Consider the following 21,735-nt stretch of genomic DNA (forward strand, 5'->3'; position numbering starts at 1 on the left):
ATCTTTTTCCATCTTATTATTTCATAAGTGAGAAATCCATTAAAAATCCTGCCAAAAACTATATAGAATGGTTAGTTTTCTAGCGCTGAGACTTTCACACCATCTTGATGTCCCTGGGGAAAAAAGGAAAAGTGACATAGTGATCAAATATTATTTATATATTTCATTAAGACTTAGAAGGACACTTGTAATTTTCACATTTATTTCGTGTTATATTTAAATGAATCAAAAGGCAATGTTGTACAATAAATTTTATAAAAGAAAATCATTTGTTACATGTTACATTAAGCAAATGCCCCATTTTTAAAAAAGAAAACCCTATAAACTTTATCAGGGGCAGATCCTGCTCTCTCTCCTTACTCACATGAGTAATCCAGCTGACTTCAGTGAGTCTCTTTTGTCTGAGTAAGGGGAGCAGAATTATCCCCCCAGAATGTAATTTCTTTTATATTACTTGCAGTCTCATTTCATAATGTATATAACAATTTTATTTATAAGGCATAAATACGAAAAACAGTTCAATATGTTCATCGTTATTTTAATTGAGTAACACTGTCTAGTACACTTTATTCAATTACACCAAGGATTACAATGTACCTATATCTTTAATTTTTTTAAATACAAAAGTCTATCATATAGTATACAGTATATACTAGTGTGGTAACTGGTTCACAAGATTGACCACCATATTCTTGCAGGTCAGTACAGTCAAAATTTCACCTAACGTATATTCTCTATGTAGGACTTTATGGATCCACCTGCCATGAACTGCTGTACTTACGGAATCGGATGCTGGGTAAAACATGTCAGGGCTCATTGCATTATGTTAATTATTTTAAGACAATAGCTCTTAGCCAGATTTGTAACAGTGCTGGTAATACTGTTACAAATGCTGTGGTTTCTAAATTATCACTTTTTAACATGAATCTCTAAAGTCTAGATACCACCCAATGAAAAATGCAGCCCTCTGTTATCATACTGTCTCCATCCCGCAGCACCTTAGTCCAAGGAGGAAGCTTGATATTAGAAAAGGGCCCAAACCAGAACATTTGGATCATGATCTGCACTCCTGCAAAATTCAGAGTTGTGTAGATCCAAGACTAAGATTAGGGGCTGATCTTTATAAGATATACATGGATGTGACACCCAATCATATATAAGAAATTAGTGGGTTTTTTTGCTGAAAGATCAATGGTGGCTGATGTCTCCTATCCATAAATAAAACATAATGCATGAATAGTTCTCCAACGAGGAGGAGGAACTGATGCAAATTTAAAATGGTCATATATCTTCTCTTCCCACTCAGCTTTTCATTCACTTTTTTCAACCACCAAAGGTGAAAGGTGAGGAAGTGGCACACCTGAAATACCCACCAGCGATGAGCAATGTGGCACACCTGCATAACCAGGTTGGGAACTGCTTCTAAATAAATCAGAGTATCCTATTTATGGGTGTTCATTAAGAAAAGTTTCCTCCTTTTAAAATAGGAAGGGCAGGATCATGTTATTTCCTGAAAAGAGCTTTTTAAACGTCTATTTATTCCTGTCTGACTCAAGAGAAATATTGTACAGGTATTTGTTTTCTTTAGGCATGGGTTAAATAGGCTACTTAGGTCATAATTTGAGTCTTCCCTTAACCTGTACCCCTGATTCAGGCTAAAGCATTAAATCAATGTTTCTGGCAGGACATGCTGACCAAGTAGACCGCTTGCTATACAACAGAGTCACAATGTTATTCTTTAAGTTCAATATTCATACTGAAGCTAAATAACCCCTGTGTAGAATGTATTGCATTAATAGCAAGTTTTCACTAGTGCTGAAAACCTGTGCCCTTAATATAAGTGCTCAGTAGCCTGCTATTTGGTAAGCACTCAAACCTGTAAAGAAGGCGTGTTGAAAATAATCCAGATTGGTTACCTACTATGCTGTGATTTATATTATGGATTAAAAATATCAAAATTAATCAATTCTATTAATCTACATTCTAAAAGGCACGAAGACTTGTGACAAAATTATAACTGTTCAGATTACATTCGCAAAAACCGCAACAGAGCAATAAGTGTCACTTGGATTTGCCAGTTCAGTTGGCTGGAAGGAGTGAAATCAAGACATTTTCATTGTCTGTGGAGGTAAAGAATACCCTTTTGGCAGGGAGCATTTGCCAACTCTTCACAAATGTTATTCCAATGTAAGCCACTGAAACCTCTGTTGATTGCTTTAAAACATAATCTTTTTGGTCTGCAGCACATGGCACTTCACCTAAGTACTCAGTGATAATAAAACGGGTCTCAGGGCAAGATCGGTAATAAAGAGCCCTCATTGAATCTAAACATAGGAATGATCTGCTTTCACGATCACACAATCTGCTTTCAATCAAATGATCAAGCAAATAAAATACATTCATATTTTTTCACATTGTAGAGTGCTTTAATATTTCTCTTGGCTCCCTAATGAAATGCATATAGCACATTCCCCTCTATACAGTGCAACTGCCAAGTATCCATATCTTCATTAAATGCCACACAGCTGAGACAACTTTTCTCTTTTGTCTGGATCCCCATCAGTTTCCAATTTTGTAAAATGATTTATTGATTCTCTGGGGAGGGGGGAACACACTTCTAAAATTTGAACTGAGTTACCATAACTCTGCCAGGTGTTTTGTTATTTAAAAGACTACTCTTCAAAAATTTATCTTTGTCATTTACACTATTCACCAGATATCTCAGCACATTCTTCCCCAGCAAATTGTTACAATTTTGCCACAAGGTGTTTAAAATACATAATGAAATATCTGGAATGTATATACACAGTTGGAATTCACGGGGCTGTCCACAGATTCATGATTTCATAGTACAAATGGGAACCACAATGACCAGGATAACTGTACAAGCTGCAGCCGCAATCAGGGCAGCTATCTTGCAGACTTTTGCTCTTCTGAACTCAGCTTCTTTGCGTTTTAATAAGGAATCATAGCCTGGAGTATAAATGTCTTCCATCCAGTATTCTAAGTTGTTTGGATTTAAAGATTCTTGAGTCTAAAAGTCAAAAGGAAAAAAAATTAATTCTCTGGGCTCTGTCAGAATAATTCAGGCAGGACTGAAGCTTTCCAAGGTTGGTTGTGTGTCTACTGTAGAGATAAAGTCAGGTTAATGCTGCTGTCTCACTGTCACAATCTTTCCCTCTACCAGCTTCATGAACTCGCTGAAACAGATGGCAACATATTGTCAAGTCATAACAGTACCCTGTGGCTCCAAAGTCTCTTATGTATTATTGGGTTCCTGGAAACTTTGTTCGGTCTAAGTAAAACCTCTTTAATCCATTGAATAATTGAGGTGGTCATTAGTCTATTATCATTTGTAAGATTATTAAAACCTACTTGATGGGAAAACTTTTCTTAACTGGCTCATAAACTCAGTTTTACAGAGATAACCCTAACCTCGTTACTAGGACCTGCATGACAAGAGAAGTCTCCTCATCTTCCTCATACAATTTCTTGGATGGCTATTCTCTAGCGATGAACAGTGCATTGTACATAATGGTCCAAGTAAGGTAGAAGTTTTTGTGCGTGTGTTTATTTTAGAAAGACACACCTCCATCATAATGTACCACATATGGATGTTAAGATCTCGCATTTTTCTCTTCTCCTTTTAAAGCCCAATGATCCCCTTTACAGATAGAAACCCACAGGATGTACCAAACCAAGACAAAAATTACCACAGAAACCCCAGCGTACAGTAATGTCTAGCGGTGGGCTACCAATCATGTGAACCTTCGGAACATGGCCAAGCCCAGTCAGACCATTAGGAGAACTCAGGGCATCTCCACAAAAGGTGAGCCTCTTTCCTGTGATTTTCAGGCTCCTCTCCCCACCATGACTGTACATTTGGCTTAGTGGCCATGCTGCCATTAGCCCTCCAGTTCACAGATGCAGACTGCTTCCCCCTTGCAAGATCTGAATATATAATACTGCAACTATCAGCAGAAATTTTAAACAAGTACCATGGGTTTTCTATGTGATCATGCAGGGCAGTGTGGCTACTTTCCAGCTTCTACCTTTTCTACCCAGCTACATCCTCCAAAATTATGTAGACCCACAACTATACTGGTGCTCACTATGAGTTTCCACATGCTTGGTGGTGAGGGGAGGAGAAGTGGGCATGCAGCATACATTCTACTCCCATGTATCACACCTTCATATTCAGAATTTCACCATCTTCATGCATGGATGCCTTTTTGTACCCCAGTATTTGATCCTTAGGGCACAATCTGTATGTTTCACTGGCAGTAATATACAGTGCTGATTGCTCAGGTTTTAATGGTTTAATTTCCGTTATGTTTCACACTATTGTAATAGTACATTTAAAAACTAATAGACTTTGCCACTGAACCATTCAGGGTACGTCTACGCTGCAATTAGACAACCGTAGTGAGCCCATGCCAGCAGATTTGGGCTCGTAGGGCTTGGGATTCAGGGCTGTTTCATTGCAATGAAGACTTCCAGACTTGGGCTGCAGGTTTTTAATTGCAGTGTAGACATACTCATAGTTTCTTCTAAATGTAATATGATTGAATGAAAAGGTGAGAGCTAGAGTTGGCTGAAAAACAGAAAACAATTTTGTGAAAAATGGCAAAATTCCAGAGGGGTTTCCATTTTGCAGGGTTCAAAATGGAAGAACGTTTGGCGTGTGTATATATAATATGTATACGAACAAATCTGAATTTTCTTTTTTCCATTTCCTCTCCTTTTTGCTAGTGAGTGCAGTAAAATGAATAATGTCCAGGTTTCTTGGTGGTGGTGGAGGGGTCACCTACTTTGTCATTTTTCTTTCTGCCACATGGTAACTTTTCCAAAGTTGAGGAAATTTTTAAAAGTTACAAAGCAGCAAAAGGAAAAGGAAAAGCCCTAGGCATCATTCCTTCCATAACACTCAACTGTAAAAAGGAATAAAGAAAAAAAGGCAGGAAAGGGAAAACAAAACAAATTTCGAAATTTAAAACCATTTTGATGAAAAATCGAACATTCTGAAAAAAATGAAAGCTTTTTGCAAAAGTTTTAAGTTTCGAAAAAAGCCTCTTTTGTTTGAGAAATAAATAAATAAATGATGCTTTTCAAATTTCGAGTGAGATCGTCATGTTATAGTTGTATCGGGTTTTGTACTCCATTATAGCCCTGATCCAAAGCTCATTGAACGGCTTCAGTGGACTTTGGATCAAGCCCTTCATTGGCTAATTGAGGTATTGTAGCTAGTGTCTGGAAGCTTGCTCCTCCCATTTACTTTATGCACTGAGTTACTTTGGCCTGTGGAAAAAGTGATTTTACAGCTACTATAGTAACCCTTAGACAATTAGAATCAAGTAACCGTTGACATTGTTTAATGGAGATCTATCTGCCAGTGCCACTCAGCCAAAAATCAGACTATTGACGCAGTCTGAGCTGGCACATGAGTACTCTTTCTCTGCTCTGCCTATTCTATTCTTCTGAACATATAGGATTTTGAAAAATGAATGTGACTTGTTCTTTGAAGGCTTCAGAAAGTAGGATTCTTGTACCCTGGTTCCTCATAAGAATAGCAGAGCAGTGGGATCTCATGGACACCCAACGTATATGTCATATGGAATATATATATGTTCTCCCTTGTAGTTTGAAAACAGTCTTGTGAGTGGGTCAGCCAGCTGAGAATCTTCACCTAGAGGAAGCCGAAGCCTTCGTTTTATAGAGGGAAGAGGACTGACAGGTTTATAAAGCTCTGAAAGGCATGTTAAATTAAAACAAAACTGTGCTGTACTTTCAAGGCAACTAATTTTGGACCTACCGACCTTGATATTGACTTGTTACTGACCTCAGGAGGAAGAAGCATTAGTAAAAAAAAAAACCCATTACTGTTAATCAGCTCTTTTTCCATTTCATTGCCAGCCATAAGAATGTTGATTAAAGCATAATGTATTTACATTCAGTTCTAATAAAGTCAGTCGCTGGGAAGAAAACACACATCAGTGAGTGTCTGTTTCCAGGTTAAGTTTGTCAGTAAGCTTCATTATAGGGTCTAGACATGGGCTTTGCAGAGCAGACGTAGTAATCTGACAGTTCTTTGGAGGCAGAGGAGCAAGTTGTTGCTATTGCGTCATGGCAATACAAAGTACACGTGACTGTCAAAATATACTGACTGGTTTCTCTGGTCTGCTAAGATCACTTAAGTAGCCTTAAAATGGCCAGAGACAGCTGGTGGAGAACTCTGCCATCAGAGAGTTTCCCTTATGCAAAGAGAGTCAAGTCCTGTGGCAGCTGACACTGTCCTTTCCTCCCCCAGCACAGTGGGAGGAGGGCTCATGTCAGGGATATTCTGGGGGTGGGAGTGTAGTGCTGGGGTCTTCCACCATGCCTGATCCTCCACTAGTGTAAGGTTTGTTATGCCACCTGTATGCCTGTATGCTTCAAACCATCCGGTGGAGCACGGGTCCACTGCTCTATCTTGGCGTTTATCTATCCGCCATGCATCCTTCTCCACCGGAGAAGTGGCAGGATTTGGAAGCCAGGGTGGGTGAGCGGCTGCGGAGATGGACAGGACTGTTCCGGTGTCTCTCCCTGCGAGGGAGGGCGCTGGTGCTGGACCAGCTAGTCCTGTCCATGCTCTGGCACTGGCTCAACACGCTGAGCCCGGCCCCAAGGATCCTGGCCAGGCTCCAGAGGATGGCTTTGGAGTTCTTCTGGCCGGGGCTGCACTGGGTCTCTGCAGGGGTCCTGAGTCTTCCCCTGGAGGAGGGAGGACAGGGCCTGGTTTGCCTGTGAAGCCAGGTCCATGTCTTCCACCTCCAGACCCTGCAGAGGCTCCTTTATGATGCATGTAGTCCGGCGCAGAGCACGTTGGCGCACGCCTTCCTCCGCTGCCTCCGAGGGCTCAGATATGACCGGCAGCTCTTTTTTCTCCATCCGAGAGGTCTTCCACGGGACCTCTCCGAGCTGCCGGTCTTCTACCAGGACCTCCTCCGGACCTGGAAGCTTTTTTCGGTGACCAGGTCCTTTGTGGCCACCGAGGGGGTGGAACTCCTCACAGAGCCCCTGCTACACAACCTCGATCTACGTGTGCAGGTGGCAGCGTCTCCCTCGATGTGTCGGAAGTTGGTCCTGGCAGAAACCACCAGAGTTGGAGACCTCCTGGACTACGACAGTGGGGACTGGGTGGCGCCCCGCGTGCTCAGTCGACGCATGGGGCTTTTCACCCTTCCGACCCCTAGGAGCGTACTCCAGGAGGTGGAGGCCGCCTTGTCACCCAATTCTCTCGTTTTCCTGTGGCAAACGCTGCGAGAGGGTGCTCCCCACCCACCCCTCACCTCTGGCCCTCCAGACATTTTTCTTCGGCCCCTGTTCTGCGAGCCCCCACAGCCTCCCCGCTCCCATACCCCGAGCCGGCTGCATACCCTGCAGCTGGTCTGGTTTTGAACCGTGCCCAGAAACCATCTATACACTCTTGTGCTCCACACACTGCACTTCCTCACCCTCGCATTCCACCCCAACACCAAGTGGTGGGACTATCTTCCACCTAAAGAGGGTGAGGAGCCCTGGTGGGCCAGCCTTTATTCCCCTTGATCCCACGGCCCACTGGGGACATCGGTTGGCAGCTCTTTCATGGAGCCGTGAGCACGGGCACGCACCTGGCGTGGTTCACCCCATACCTGAGGCCTGCTCCTTTTGCGGTGTGAAGGAGAACCTGGCGCACGCCTATCTTGAATGCGCCAGGTTGCAGCCCCTATTACAGCTCCTCCAGAACCTCTTCCCACACCTGTTCCTCTTTGCACACCCTATCCGAGGCCCCAGGAAGTCGCAAGACCTCCTCGTCAACCTCCTCCTGGCCCTGGCCAAAGTTTCCATCTATAATACTAGGAGGAGGATGTTGGACGAGGGAGTGCTCTGCGACAGTGGGGCTTATTTCTGTTCCTCTCTAGTTTCACGCATCCGGGCAGAGTTCCACTGGGCAGCATCCACTGGCTCCCTTGACAGCTTTGAGGAGCAGTGGGGGCTGTCTGGGGTTCTCTGCTCAGTGGTCCCCATCCGGTATCCTTGTTTTGAACCTATGACCTTCACTCCGACCCCTGTTTTTCATTAGTTGTCCCCCGCAATCAGTTGGTCCTTGAGTCCAGTGGTCCCTCCCACTAGGCTGGGGGAGCGGCCGTTAGCAAGCCCGCCCACCTCCCTGGTTTTTCAATATGACCCATATGCCAGTGACCCCCTGCTGCTTTAAATTCCACAGGGGCCAGGCAGCCAAAGATCAGAGAAACTCAACCAGCTCCCCATGGCCATCATTCTCCACTCCAGCACATTTCAGACACAGTGGAGAATTAGAGCTGTCTCACTCTTGATATCAGATTGTGTAAGGTACATGAAGTGATGCTGGTGGCATTCTTAGCCCTGCAGTGCTCCATATGGGGAAACAATCCATATTTTGTTCTAAAAAATTGCTTATCCCATGTTCTACACTCATGAAATCCAAGCTGATTTCTCATGTAACGGTCTGTCTTGTGTTTTGTCACCAAATGTTAGTCTCTGTGCGAGTGCCTTAGCATGGCTTGAATGGCATTTTATACATTTCTCTGTGAAATTAGTGGTCAAACGTTTTCTTGCTAATTACATTTCAGTCCTTTTCACTGGAGGTGGGATCAAAATTTGGATCCAGATTTAGAATATCCCAAAGTTCGGGAATACTCAGTTCCGTAGTTTTGGTTCAGTCTGCTATGAAGGTAGGGACCATGTGCCATGCAGGTTCGGATTTCAAACACCCCAGGGTCTGAGAATGTTTGGATCCATGTTTGGGTTTCGGACCCATGTCCTTTAATAGTTCACCCTGCTCTGTTTGTTGCATGTACACAAGTCCAAAGTGCATGCTGGTAGTTCTCTAGCAAGATCTAGGAAGCAGTTCTTCATGAGACTATTGTTCTCATATTCACTCCAGATGCCATAACAACAATGTTCAATTTTAAAAGAGTTTTTAAAATGTCTCCCTTCCTTATTTTTAGTGAATTTCATGCTTGTGAAGAGGGCTAGACTGACAGCCCTGCATGCTCGTTCTCTATGTACAATATGCACAGAACGTGTACAGTCGAATCAGCAGCAATGCCAGCTTCTCTGCCCCACCCCACCTTACTAACGCACATCAAAACTGACCTAGAATAACCACCATTTGGGGGATAAATGCTCAGTTCATTCTCTACGTCCATTCATTCTTTAACCCCTCTTGCGAGACATCTAACGAGGTTCCAACGGTGGTGGTGGTGATTTTATAGACAACTGTCCATTAGGAAATGGACTGAAACCATCAACTATTTCAAAGGTCACAGAACAGTGATAGAACGTTAACAGTTGTTATTCACCACTGGTCTGGGATGGATCTTGAGCCAGCAATGTAAAAGTTGAAGGCTTAACTTCCTGCGCTATACAAATGCCCCATTAAATAAACATTCTGGTAAACATCCTTCACAATTGTGTCACTAAAATGAAACAAACAGGACTCACTTGTAGATCCAAAGCTGCAAGCTTGCCTTTATCTCCTGAATTCCTGGTATATTCTTCTATGGTCCATGATGGCTGGGCACGTTTAACTTCAGCCAGTTCTGTCAACCTCATGTCTGTGTAGAGTGGGTTGCTTTTCATATGTGACTTGAGTGATGCAGGGTAGGGATGAGGACTAAAGACTTGTTCAATCAAGAAAGCATCTTTTGGTTGTTTAGAGAGTCTATGTGGCTGTGGTATTTCATACTGCCTGTCTGCCTGCAACGAGGTTCAAAAGAATTTCAGAGAATAAAGAGGACTTTGGGGGGGTTAAATATGAGAAGGGAGAGAGATTTTCTTTTCACCTCTACAGCTCGAGACTGCCTAAGCCATGATAACAAACCCACAAACCAGAGCCAAGCTTTCAGCTGGCCTTAATCCAATCTCCATCCTTGCTCTCACCAATAGACTGATTGTCACAAGCACAAACCTGCATTCGCACTATTGTGGGCACAAAGTTAGAGGTAGCAGCTGAAAAGTTGATCCTAGAACTGCTTACAGGTTAGATAAACTGCTCTGGGATGCTTTTGCTGTAGATAAGACTTGCTGAATTGGAAAGCCTTTGGACTAGAGGGCTGTTTGAAGACACTCCTCTGCCAAGGGAACTCTGCTCCCTGCACTGACACTGACGGGAAGGGGAACCATACGACGTGAACAGTCGCCCTTACACCAGACTTTCCACAGTGCTGCTCCAGTGTTACAGATGTTCATTTGATCACATTCTAATTAGTGATCAGGGCATTGCTAAAGGTCCAGAGGTTCACGCTGGCTCTGATAAACCTATGAAAGTTTGGATGCTTCAAATTACTGAGGGTCCCTCCCCACCGTTTTTCTACAACCTTCCAATAAGTCTTTGGTTTCTTCTCCCTCATTTCACACACATCCACTAAACCCCTGGTTCTCCCTTCTCCCCAGGAAGTCTCTGACCCCACCCCATTCCCTCCAAGAACTCCTCCTTCACAGGCCACAGCACACCCTGCAATGTGTTCCTGACTTCTGAAGAAATGTTGCAAGACCCAGCAGCCCTGTCTATTGGGCCCTAATCTCAGTGAAATACAAATTGCTCAGTAGAGGAGCCAAGGTTTAAATTTAGCAGCAATCAGAGGGGCTGCTGACCAATGATAGAATTTCCAAAGGTGGGAGTGGTTAGTTGCAGGGAGGAAGGAACCACGTCCTCCTAGGTAACTGAAACGGAACTGCAGCAATGGTGTAGTCTAGACAATGGAGACTTAAAATACATGTTAGGAGAGATGTAAATGACTGGGAAAGTCAGAGGAAAAGGGAAGTGTATTAACAGTTTGTATTTTAGTGTACGCATACTAGGATTTTTTCTTAGGAGAGTCAGAGCAAGTCATATCTTTTTCTGGTTCTTTTAAATATATAATTTTTGAAAGAAGATACCAAAATAGACTTTTTACTTTATCCCTTTTAAAAAGAAGAGTATTGCAGATGGTCACAATTTTCCTTATTCTCTTTTCACTTGTTTAATTATTCCGTGTCCTTATACCACCAGTGATCATTATATGAATGACTTTCTCTCCTGAACCTGCCATTCAAACCTGTCCCTTTCTAAAGAGCTGGTTGCTTTCAGGAACAGCTTGACCATTTCATACTGTGCAGTTGCCAAGGAAGTATAGGTAAGAAATCATTCAATTATGATAACTATGAAGACTAGCATAATACAATAGGCAGAGTATTACCAAGCCCTGAAGCTTCATATTATCACCAAAGACAATCATAGCTAGAGTGGTTTTTAAAAAAAAAAAAAGCTTATTATGTAGGTTTAAATAGAAATTACCTCTTTGGATTTCCTGTGCCAGTCCTTATTTTCAACTCCACCTCTGTCTTTCATCTCCTCTTCTGTCATGCCAACTTGGTTGGTATATGTGATAGCTCTCCAGTCTCGAGGAGAGTTGGAAATACTTGCTATTTTGGATTCAGTGGCGCTGTTCTCCTCAGTCAGTGACCGTGAGGACCTCCTGGTAAATAAACTTTTTTTTAAGGCTTTTACCCGAAGACTTTCGCTGTTACTTCCGCTGACATCAGAACAGCACCAGTCAGGGTTATTCTCCAATTTGCCTCCGTGAGAAGCATTATGACACTGAAATACCCGTGGAGAGGTGCTCTCATCTGACTGAACCTCACTCGTCAGGGAATTAAGATCTATTTGTACATTGACCTTCTCTGGCTGCTGAATTTTTTCATCCAACTTATTTAGTTTTCCCAGGACTTGGGAGATTTCTTCTCTGACGCCTGACAGAGATTCTAGTTTCTTTTCTATTTCACCAATCCTGAGAACTAACTTGCAGACACTAGTTTTTAGTTCATCATCTGTATTGTTGATATCTGCCCGGACGACTTTATCTAGCTTGTTACTAGAATTCCCATTGGTTATTTTAGTTAAATTGTGTTCAGGAGAGCTTTCACAATCAGATTTACGTACCTGAGACAGTGACCCAGTGCTGTTGTAACAGGAGGATTGCATAACTCCTGTAGATCCACAGATGCTCATATCGTCCAGAAACCGAAAAATGTCACTGATATCATCACTCACAATTTCAGAGTCATCATCTGATTGCTTTAGAGAGTGCCTCTCACCATACTTAGTTTGGCTTGGAGCACATAACTCCTTGCATTTTTTGTGTTCCAACCCTTGCTGCTCTGTTTGTGTCCCAACACTGGTGGTTTTGTCAATGCTTAGCAGCTGAACAGAAGTGCAGTTAATGCTTTTATCCCTAAACTTTTTGATTGGCTCGTGTTTCTCCATGTCTACGATGGAGGGAATTTCCTTGGGTTTGTGTCCATTTTGTTTCACGGCATAGTTAGCCTGCATAATCGGTGTTTGATCCTTGGGATTGAGATAGGTTTGGTGCCTGTCTGCTGCAGGAAAACTTGGTGACTGGTTGTTTGAACTCTGATATCGCTGCTTCTCTTCAGCTTGCTTCCTACTGAAAAAGGATCTTTCAAAATCAGGTACCTCTTCTGTGTTTAAGCTCCAGCTTTTTGCTGGCCATGCAGTTTGTTTAATCGGTTTTCCTGCCCATCTTTTTGTATCTTGGGGTCCAAGTATAGTGGTTGGGCCAAAGTATGTAGAAGCTTGGAGATCATCTAAGCTTTCGTGTTTTACTCGTCTTTTGTCTGGTATCGGAGAATAAACTGGGTTCAAGTACTGGCTGCTGTACGGCATTTCAAAACTGTGGTTGAAGAAACCCTGTTTGGAGATTTCTTTCCTGTTCTGAGGCTCTACAGGTCCATCTTCTGGTTTTTTATTGGGCAGCATTAAATTGGGAGATATTGTGATAAGATTATGAAAATCCTCCTTGAATATGTTCCTTTTCTGTACACATGATTGCAACACAAATGGCTCATCATTTGAAATAAAAGTCTCTTTTATAGCTGCATTGATAGGCAATGAGTCCTGGTCAGAGATTGACTCGTTCTCAATGTTCATTGGGAAGTATGTGCTCTGCATTTCACAGGGCGGAGAGTTAACAATGGAATAGGATGCTAGTGCCTGCAGCCTATCAAGCGAGGCAGCTCGGCCTTTCATTTCCTTATTAACACCAAGCAAAAAGTTAGGTTCTGAAGTAGGTACAAATTGTTGACAATCTTTACAATCCACCTTCCTGCATTTGGAAGACCTTCTACCTGAGTAGCCCCTGTTAAACTCTCTGTCTCTCAGCTCGCAATTAGTCACACAATCCACCACGTTGCATATTTCTGTGTCAGACCTGCAGGACTCAACTGATTCTTTCTTCCTCATTTTTTGTCGTGCAACAGGGAGTTTTTCCTTAGCCACTCCCCCATTCATTTGTATGAGGTTGAATATTGTTACTATATCTGCTGCAACCATGATTTTCTTTGATTGCTGATTGTTTACAGTGCATCTCATTTTGTCTTTGAACAAAGTCGCTGGGAAATTAGGATCCAGGCAAGCTGTGTAAAAGAGCACACTTCTGAGCTTGGCTAGCTGGGACAAATCAAACCTTGCACACAGTGATTTGCAGAGATCCTGATAAGAAACGGTGTTTTGCTTGGTATCCAGCTCTTCCAGAATCTTCACCAGGAAGAGCGAGGATTCCTGGTTGGTCTCCATGCTTGATGTGTGCTAAGTTTTCTTGTTTAGCCTGAAAACGGTACTCCAGTTCTGCAGTTCACACAACAGCAAACAGAAAAGATGGTAAATCCCCTTTAGATCAAATCCAGGACATTCTTTCAGCCATACACGGAATTTGACTAACCAGCCATACAAATTTAGGGCTAGGTCGTGCAACCTGTCCTCATGTTGGTGAGCACTTACACACACACCCAAAGGGTGAAATCCCGGTTCCACAGAAGTAAATGGGAGTTTTGCCATTGAAGTCAGTGGGACCAGGATTTCACCCAAATAATCTCATTGACATCAATGGGTGTGCTCATATGTGAGCAGTCACCGACATGAGTAAGGGTTGCACAATCTATCCCTAAAATATCAACACAAGCTACACAGAGATGAGAAAGCTGCTGACATAAAATCCGAACATACTTGCTAACGGACTTTCTCACAATGGCTTATGAATCTGTAAGAGGATTTGAAAGGTTCAGATGTGGCTATAATTGCAGTACCTCACTCTTAAATCAAAAAGCAGCCCCCACATTATGTGAAGCACAGATGTTTCCACATCTGATTTGCCAGTGACACTCAGGAAGACTCAGGTAAACAAACTATGAGATGTTGGGAGGAGTTAGCTGAGCAGTTTACTTGAGCAAATAATCCTGACATTGAATTGTGTATTTTTATGATCTTTTTTGGTGCTTTGCAGAAATGGGTTTTCCTAACTTTGAGACTCAAGGACTGTGAGTTTAAGATAACCCACCATACTTGTAAGCCTAGGAGAAGCTTGCTTCAGGAATAAAATGTGGACTAATGTTAGAAAGGGGAAGAAATTGTTTAAAAATATATTCCCACTAGATCTTGAAACCCATCCAGGAAATGAGAGATGGCTGACTGCCAATTGGCTTAGTTTGAAGAATGGGCTATTTCAAGGGCAGAGAACGTCCTCGACTATGACATACTACCAGAGAAACATGGGGAATGGAGCCCCATTTGCCATCCATAAATGGCAGGAGAATGGTGGAAATGGACACTTATATGGATAACCAGAATAACCAGATTTATAGTACATAAAACTAACAAACATGTTGGAAGGGATATAAAGCCTTGTGCTTTCAGGTCTTAAGCCAATTTCTAACTATTAGGGATTAGGATGAGATCTTCATGGGGGGGGCAGATTATTCCACACCTGCCTACTCTTTGGTTTCTTGCACCTTCATCTGAATATTTTGTGCTGACATACTGGATTAGATGGACCATGGATGGGTCTGATCCAATCTGGCAATTTCTATGTTTGGTCACAATCTTTGTATTATTCTTATTTACAGGAATGGCAAAAATCCTTACCCAAAGTGCTGTGGTATCTCCCCACTCTCTCTCCTCTCTAGTCCAGCCCTTAAAACTATTCTCCCCACCATATAAACTGCTGTGTATCTACCCAAATGGCAAAGCATCAAAGTTATGAAGTCAGGTTTGTGGTATTTTTCTTTTAAATTATCTATAAGAAAGTCATCTCCCAGTCAGAAATGTCAGGACTTTTGAGTGCTGCTCTAGAACATGGGATTTCTTTTCAGCGTGTTGTAGCCTTTCATCTTGAACTGACACTACACACTAGTATAATGACAGGTTTCAGAGTAGCAGCCGTGTTAGTCTGTATTCGCAAAGAGAAAAGGAGGACTTAGTCTCTAAGGTGTCACAAGTACTCCTTTTCTTTTTACACACTAGTAATCCACTGTCAGTGTCAGAGGCCAGCATATATCCGCATCAGTAGCAAATGCCACAGCAGCATCTTCCAAAGGAAGAGTCTAGGTTGCCTTTATGAATCAAATGTACATTCAAACTTGCTTGTTGATTTAAGAAGCACCTTCCAGCTGGCCCGATATGCTGGAAATTGTGCAGCTGCAGTACAAGCCAGCAGTCCTACTGAACGCAAACCCGACATTCAGCGACCCATAGATCTGGGGATTCTCCTGGGCTGCTACTGTTTGTATGTTTGCTTTTAAGAGCTGGGTGGCAAGAGAGTAGCGCTGAAAGTAATACTTCAGCTCTACATCACAAATTAAGTGTGTGTAGACATACCTGTACTAGCTTTAATTTAGCAGATGAGGTAACAATGGTAGGAGGAAGTGGCAGTATGGGCTTCACTATGGCCTAGCTATCTCTCCCCCAAGCCTGCCAGGGAAACCAGGTGTGTACTTGGGTTGCTGGCCCATGCTCGGGTCCACACCGGCACTTTGTTACCGTGCTAGCTAGATTAAAGCTACAATGACACTTTCATTTGGGGTGCAGACATACCCTTTGGGCTACAGGAGGATGGGTACATCCCTTTTCTCTTCATTAGTGTGTGCTCCACGGCACAACCTCTTCATCAACACTTCTTTGTATTCCTCTGATGTGTCACCATTTAAAAGTGAGACTTTCATGAAGTGTTGGGCCCAAATAATTCTAACTGCCAGCAAAAACACAACATACTTGGAGAGTTTACTTCACATGGAACAGTTCGGGGAGGGGGGGAATGTAATCCCCAGTGGAAAGCTGCCTCTTCAAGAGGCCATGGGGATGCCTGGTGTTGAAAGTCAAATATGGCCACACCGCTCTGCCAGCCCAGCAGACTTGAAATGTGCCATTTTCACCACCAACATGCAAAAGACCAGAAAAGGCAAAACCTTATCTTCAATAAGTCTTCACAGCTTCTCTCAACCCCTCGTGTGGATATGCATTTTCGCATTTAAATACACAGAATACCCCCCCTATTATGCCACTGCCTTCTCTCCATACAGGCCCCTGCTACAGGCTCATTTCCTTCCCAATGCATGCAAACAGTGAGTCACTAATGGTAAGTTGCTTGAAAGTCGCACTCCATTCACTCCTCTAGTTCCGAATACATCCTGCCTACTCTGTCTTGAGGAGTAAGGTATTCAGGGTAAAGATTGGCTATACTTTGTCTCATGGGCTACATAGCACAAAGCTGGCACTTAACTATTATTAGAATAGCACCAAGGTATTGGTTTCCTCTATACAGATGACCAAAGCCAAAATTTGGCTCCCAAACCATCCTTCTTCATATAAGCAGAAGCAGTGTGTCCTAGTGGATAGAGCATCTGACTGGGACCCAGGACACACCTGTTCTATTCCCAGCTGTGATGCTGGGCAAGTCACTTTACCCTTCTGTGGCTCAGTTTCCCCCTGTGTAAAACTGAAGTAATGATAATGGCCTCATTTGTAAAGTGCTTTGAGATCTACTGACAAACATTGATATAAGTATTATATTAATAAAATCAAAGTTTGGCCTAATTTTCATACTTCTACTGAGTTACTGGGAAGTCTTAATGTTCAGCACCTCTGATAATCAGGATACTGGTTTTTTAGGGGGGCGGTACAGATTACGGAGCCTAGCTTTAGACATTCAGGTAATAACATTCTGGTCTAAAAGACAGGCTGCAAAATCTGACGGCGGCGTTCCGTAAATGTGCACTGTCTAGGAGCTAGAACGCGTTCTCCTTTGCCTGTTCCCCATGCAGTCGTATGAATGGCCTTTTGGTGTGCGTGTAACAGAGCTGCATTGCGATGGCTCATCTGGTCTGAATTTGGGTAAATTGTGTATCTTGTGTAGTGATCCTCATAATATACAGACTTCATCGGAGGTACTAAAATGAGTACAGAATTTGTGAGTTTGTGCCAGAAGAATGTTATCAGTACAGTCATCCTTGCTAGAAAGACCATACACTGGCAGACTCTGACAATGAAAATAATGTTTCAAGTCCTGTGTAAAATAGCATATTCTGTACCCCTTTTTCACATTGTCTGAGATAATAAAACCAGGCAAAAGAATCTGGGCATAAACCACATCTTTATTTGGTGTTCACACCTTTTAATAGCATGTTAGCTAATGTGTGGTCTTTGCCAAGGCAAAACCCACCAGTAACTCCCTGTAGCACCTGAGACAGATGCTTTCTGAAATGACACCCAGTAAGCCGTCAAATCTAAGTAACCAAGCATTTGTCCACATATTGTCTTAGATGTCCGTTCATTCTGTCTCAAGGCAGGATGTGGAACACAATTGTATAATGTGTATATATTTATATGTGTGTGTGTATATGGAATGATTGATTGTATAAGGTACACATGCATATACATGCAGCAATGTAAAGGATCCAAAATATGTATAAGAAGATATTTTAGATTAGTGCACAAGGGTAAATCTACGTGTATGGAGTGTGAGAGGTAGATGGTTTTGGTAGTTTGTTTTCTGCTATATGGCCTCTGACCAAACGAGCTACTTAATAAAATCAAGTCATAAAAGATTAAATGTTAACACTGGGAGGGTCACTTTGAGCTAGAGAGCTTTCTCTCCTAAGAGTCAGTTTTCTCAGCCCTAATAGCACACCTATACCGTTGCACAGATACATATAGTATCATATGGCACCGCTAGTCAATGGGGGCCAAGTCTCAATGTGTTCAAATGAGCTCTAGGCTTACCACAGATCAACCCTTTTTTACCCTACATGGAGTAACACTGAATATTTCTCCCATGTTAATGTGAGAAAAAATTAACCCATTGTTGCAGAAGCAGTCCTGGAGTATTAACATTCCATCTTTCATTCCCAAGACTACTTTCTGTTCTGCAGTGGGCATGTTCTGCCTATTTTCTAGTTGTGGTAGGACTTAACTCCTCCATGCGGTTTCTCTCCTCTGACTTCTGCCCTTGTGGGAAATCTGTGTACGTTGCTCTTTGTCCTTCCCCTTGGAGGAGCCAGAATATATTTCTCTTTTTCCTCATCTCCCAAATAAGTACTCAGACTCAGATTTTGTTAATTTATCTACACTGGGAATTCAAAATCTCCAGTAGATTGTTCTCCCAGAACCACTGCTGCTTCTGCCACTACATTCAGCAGCACCCACATGTGTAAACAAATCTGCCCTCTGTTATGCCTGTAAAAGCCCATGTCCATTGTGCGGGGGCTTGGCTGTGGCAGACGAATCGCACGTGTGGCTTGACAGAGTCCCACCACTGTACTCTCATGAATAATTATCGGATAGGAGGGTTCCTTAGCTGAGCCTGAATTATGCCCACTGACTGACAATCCACATATTCTTCTCCAGCTCTTTCCTTCCTTCCTATTTGTGTTTCTGACATTTGCTCTGCCCCTTTCCCACTACCCACAGCAGGTGCAGCTAATGCACAGATGCAGTTGCTACAGCCATCATTTCCCTCTGCCGTTAATTTGCTAATAGAAAAACAGCCCTCTCTGCTTTTTTATAGTGACTAATGGGCCACCCTATAATACTACTGCAGAGGTGATAGATTGATAGAGAGACAGAGCTATATTCACATAAATTCACACACATTGAGCTAGTTACTTCAGTGCTGAAGAACACTAATTCAAATCCGCCCCCCCCCCGCCACTATGCTGTTTCACTATTAATCTGAACTCATAAATCTTCAGTTTGTCCCAGTGGTGCCGGCTATAACCCACACTGCCACAGCCCCCACACAGAATGTTGATATGGGCTGTCGTTTGCCTTTTCTCTTGTGCTCACAAACCCATCTTCATGTCACCGCATTCAGAAACCTTGCAGCACAAAGCATCTCCAGCTGCTTTTTTTTTTTTTTTTTGACTCCTACCCCACCCGCTCTCAGGATCTCATACTCTGGAAACAATGCTTTATTGCCTCACTCCTTGGCTCTTTTGTACCCCAGTCCATGCTATTCGTAGTTGTTCCTTTCCTCCATCCACTCACAAGACCAAATCCTGCTCACAACCAGCCTCTGACATGTTGGTCTCATTTAGACTGTCACCTTGTGATTTCAGCAGCTGTGTTGACTCCCACCCTCCGGGGCAGGTAAGAAATTCTCTGCTGGCAGTGTGCCTCAGCAGAGTGATTTTTATTCACTCCTCTAGACTCTAAGAAGAAGAATGCCATACAGCCTGGGGCTTTTTCACTAGCTGTGGCCAACGGCTTTCTGTAATTCTGCATATTCTGCATAAAATGAAGCATGCTTTGTGCTCTGTGATACATAGAGCATCCTCTCCACAAATCTAAGCTGGAGTTGGGTTTGTTTTTGTTTTTTTAGATGGGCTTGGAAAGAAGTTGCTGTTTCTTGGCTACTGTGTATGAAACAAGCCTCATAAACTATTCCATTTACAAACCTGGCTTCCCAAAGAAAGCAGGATGTACTGTTTTATGGATGTTGTACAACGCTCGGCACTCAGTCAACAACTCCCACAAAATTCAGCACCTACTGTAGTCCACCAGTGCATAAATTAAGTTTGAACTTGCAAATAAAGCCAGCATTTTCTCAAGGCCGTGTCACAGCTCAAGTTGAACGATGTTTGCCATTTGATACAGGATTTTCCTTTCACAATAATGCTCAGATTCACACTTACATTGTTCAGTTATGCAACTGAAACCCTGCATTCGGATCCTCAGTGTGACATGGAAAAGTGAAAGTTATCATTCTAAAACTGGAATGAATTACTTGATTTATTACTGCATCACTCCTTGTGGTTATTATTCAGCAATCATTGGCAATATACACACATGGAACTACTGTCCTGTCAATAACATATCAGAACTCCTTCAAGTAAATTTTTTTGCACATAACAAGGCATCCTTGCAAACTGTAACAGACACTGAAATAGCTAATCAAGTTACAAATGAGCCCCAAAATATTTCACCCTGTCTCTGGCCAACCTGGGTTTTGCTTTTCCATTTTGCAAGGTACAGAGCTAACAAAGCCGACTTTGCACAAATTGCTTTGCAGATCCAGTGATCTCTGCTTCTCCAGCCAGGGGACTAGTTATTGCCCCCTTCATCTCCCCGCCAACCCCCATTATTTCCAATCCTGCTGAGCTCCCTCGGGCTAGGTACAGTGGCACCTGGGAAAAGGCAAAGTGGTTGGAACATTATTCCCTCCATTTCTCAATAGACTGATTTGTAGCAGGATTCGAAGTGGAGCTGTCCCCAAAGTCGCCAGATGAGTTTCAACATTTTGACTCTCTCTTTCCCCTACAAGGCTGCAAAGGGAAATGATGCCTAAAATGAGCCAGGGAGACTGCAGGGCTTGTAACTTAGACTTTGGGATTCATATGTTGTTGATCCCAAACAGGGGAACAGAAGGGAACAGAAGACTACCTACTGGGTCAAGGTAGACACTGGGGACTACCCCCCAAAAACCCTCACCCCCTCTCCCCTGCCCCTACTCCTAAGAAATGAGAGCTAGATACGTTCCTATGTGCTGGAAATAGTAGGGATCAGCCTGGTTGTGCAATGGGGTGCCATGGGCTGGGGGGAGGGCTCAGCCTTTGGACCCCTTTTTCTTTCTGGCAAGTCTCTCTCCTCTCATTCCCCTGCAAATAACCCCTCTTCCCCCGCCTGGCAGCACGTCCCACAGCGCCCAGGACTCCAGACTCGTACCCGCTCTACCAAGCAACAGCCCCGGCCGGCCGGCGCATCGCTTACCTTGAAGTTGCCACCTGTCTCTTGTTTGGGTGTGTGTGTGTGTGTGTTTTCCGTTTCATGTCAGGCTTGTCTGCTGCAGCAGAGACTTTCCAGCGGGGAGGAGGAGGAACTGCTTCAGCTGGAAGCCACCGCAGGGTCCCATGGTGCCAGGCTGAGATTGCAAAGGGGGGCAGCAGGTTGGCACTGGCACTGGCCAAGCGCCCCCCTCCCAGCACAGCGCGCCACTGCGGGCAGCTCCGGACGCGGCGGCGGCGGCTGCTCCTGGCGCTGCCTTTGTGTGGAAGACGTCAGCGGCTCAGGACCTTCCCCAGCTAGGAGGGCCCGGGAGCCGGAGCATCGCAGGCAGAGCAAGGCGGGAGGGAGGACGCAGCCCGCTCCCCCTCCGCTGGAGAGCCGCTCCCCTCACCCCACCCCCCTTTCGTCCTCCCAGAGCTCAGCCAGGCAAGCGGGGCTGGGCTGGGGCAGAAATCCGCTGCCAAGGAAGCACCGGGCTGAGTTTGAACAAAACCCCAGCAGAGGGGCAGCTACAAGGGATGCGGCATCCAGGCTGCTGCCCCCAAGGGGCCGAATGAGCCCCCGCCTTGGGCGGCTTGTCCGCAGGCAGTGCGGACTCGCAGGCTCTCCTGGTCACTTACATC

General features: G+C 43.7%; 1 protein-coding gene across 2 annotated transcripts; it reads right to left on the bottom strand.

The window, feature by feature from the left end:
- Positions 1–215: 215 nt before the first annotated feature.
- Positions 216–21,437, bottom strand: MINAR1 (membrane integral NOTCH2 associated receptor 1). Of its 2 annotated transcripts, XM_084641201.1 has the most exons (4): positions 21,098–21,437; positions 11,339–13,687; positions 9,505–9,759; positions 216–3,034 (listed from the first exon to the last, which is right to left on the bottom strand). In XM_084641201.1, the coding sequence occupies exons 2-4, from the start codon at positions 13,634–13,636 to the stop codon at positions 2,837–2,839; spliced, it is 2,751 nt and encodes a 916-aa protein (XP_084497327.1). In that variant the 5' UTR covers positions 13,637–13,687; positions 21,098–21,437; the 3' UTR covers positions 216–2,836. The 2 variants fall into 2 exon arrangements, with proteins under 2 accessions (XP_084497327.1, XP_084497328.1); XM_084641202.1 differs by lacking the exon at positions 9,505–9,759.
- Between the last annotated feature and the right edge of the window lie 298 nt (positions 21,438–21,735).

The sequence above is a fragment of the Lepidochelys olivacea genome, assembly GCF_965140295.1.
Source record: "Lepidochelys olivacea isolate rLepOli2 genome assembly, chromosome: 10".
In the NCBI taxonomy this organism is placed as follows: Eukaryota; Metazoa; Chordata; order Testudines; family Cheloniidae; genus Lepidochelys; species Lepidochelys olivacea.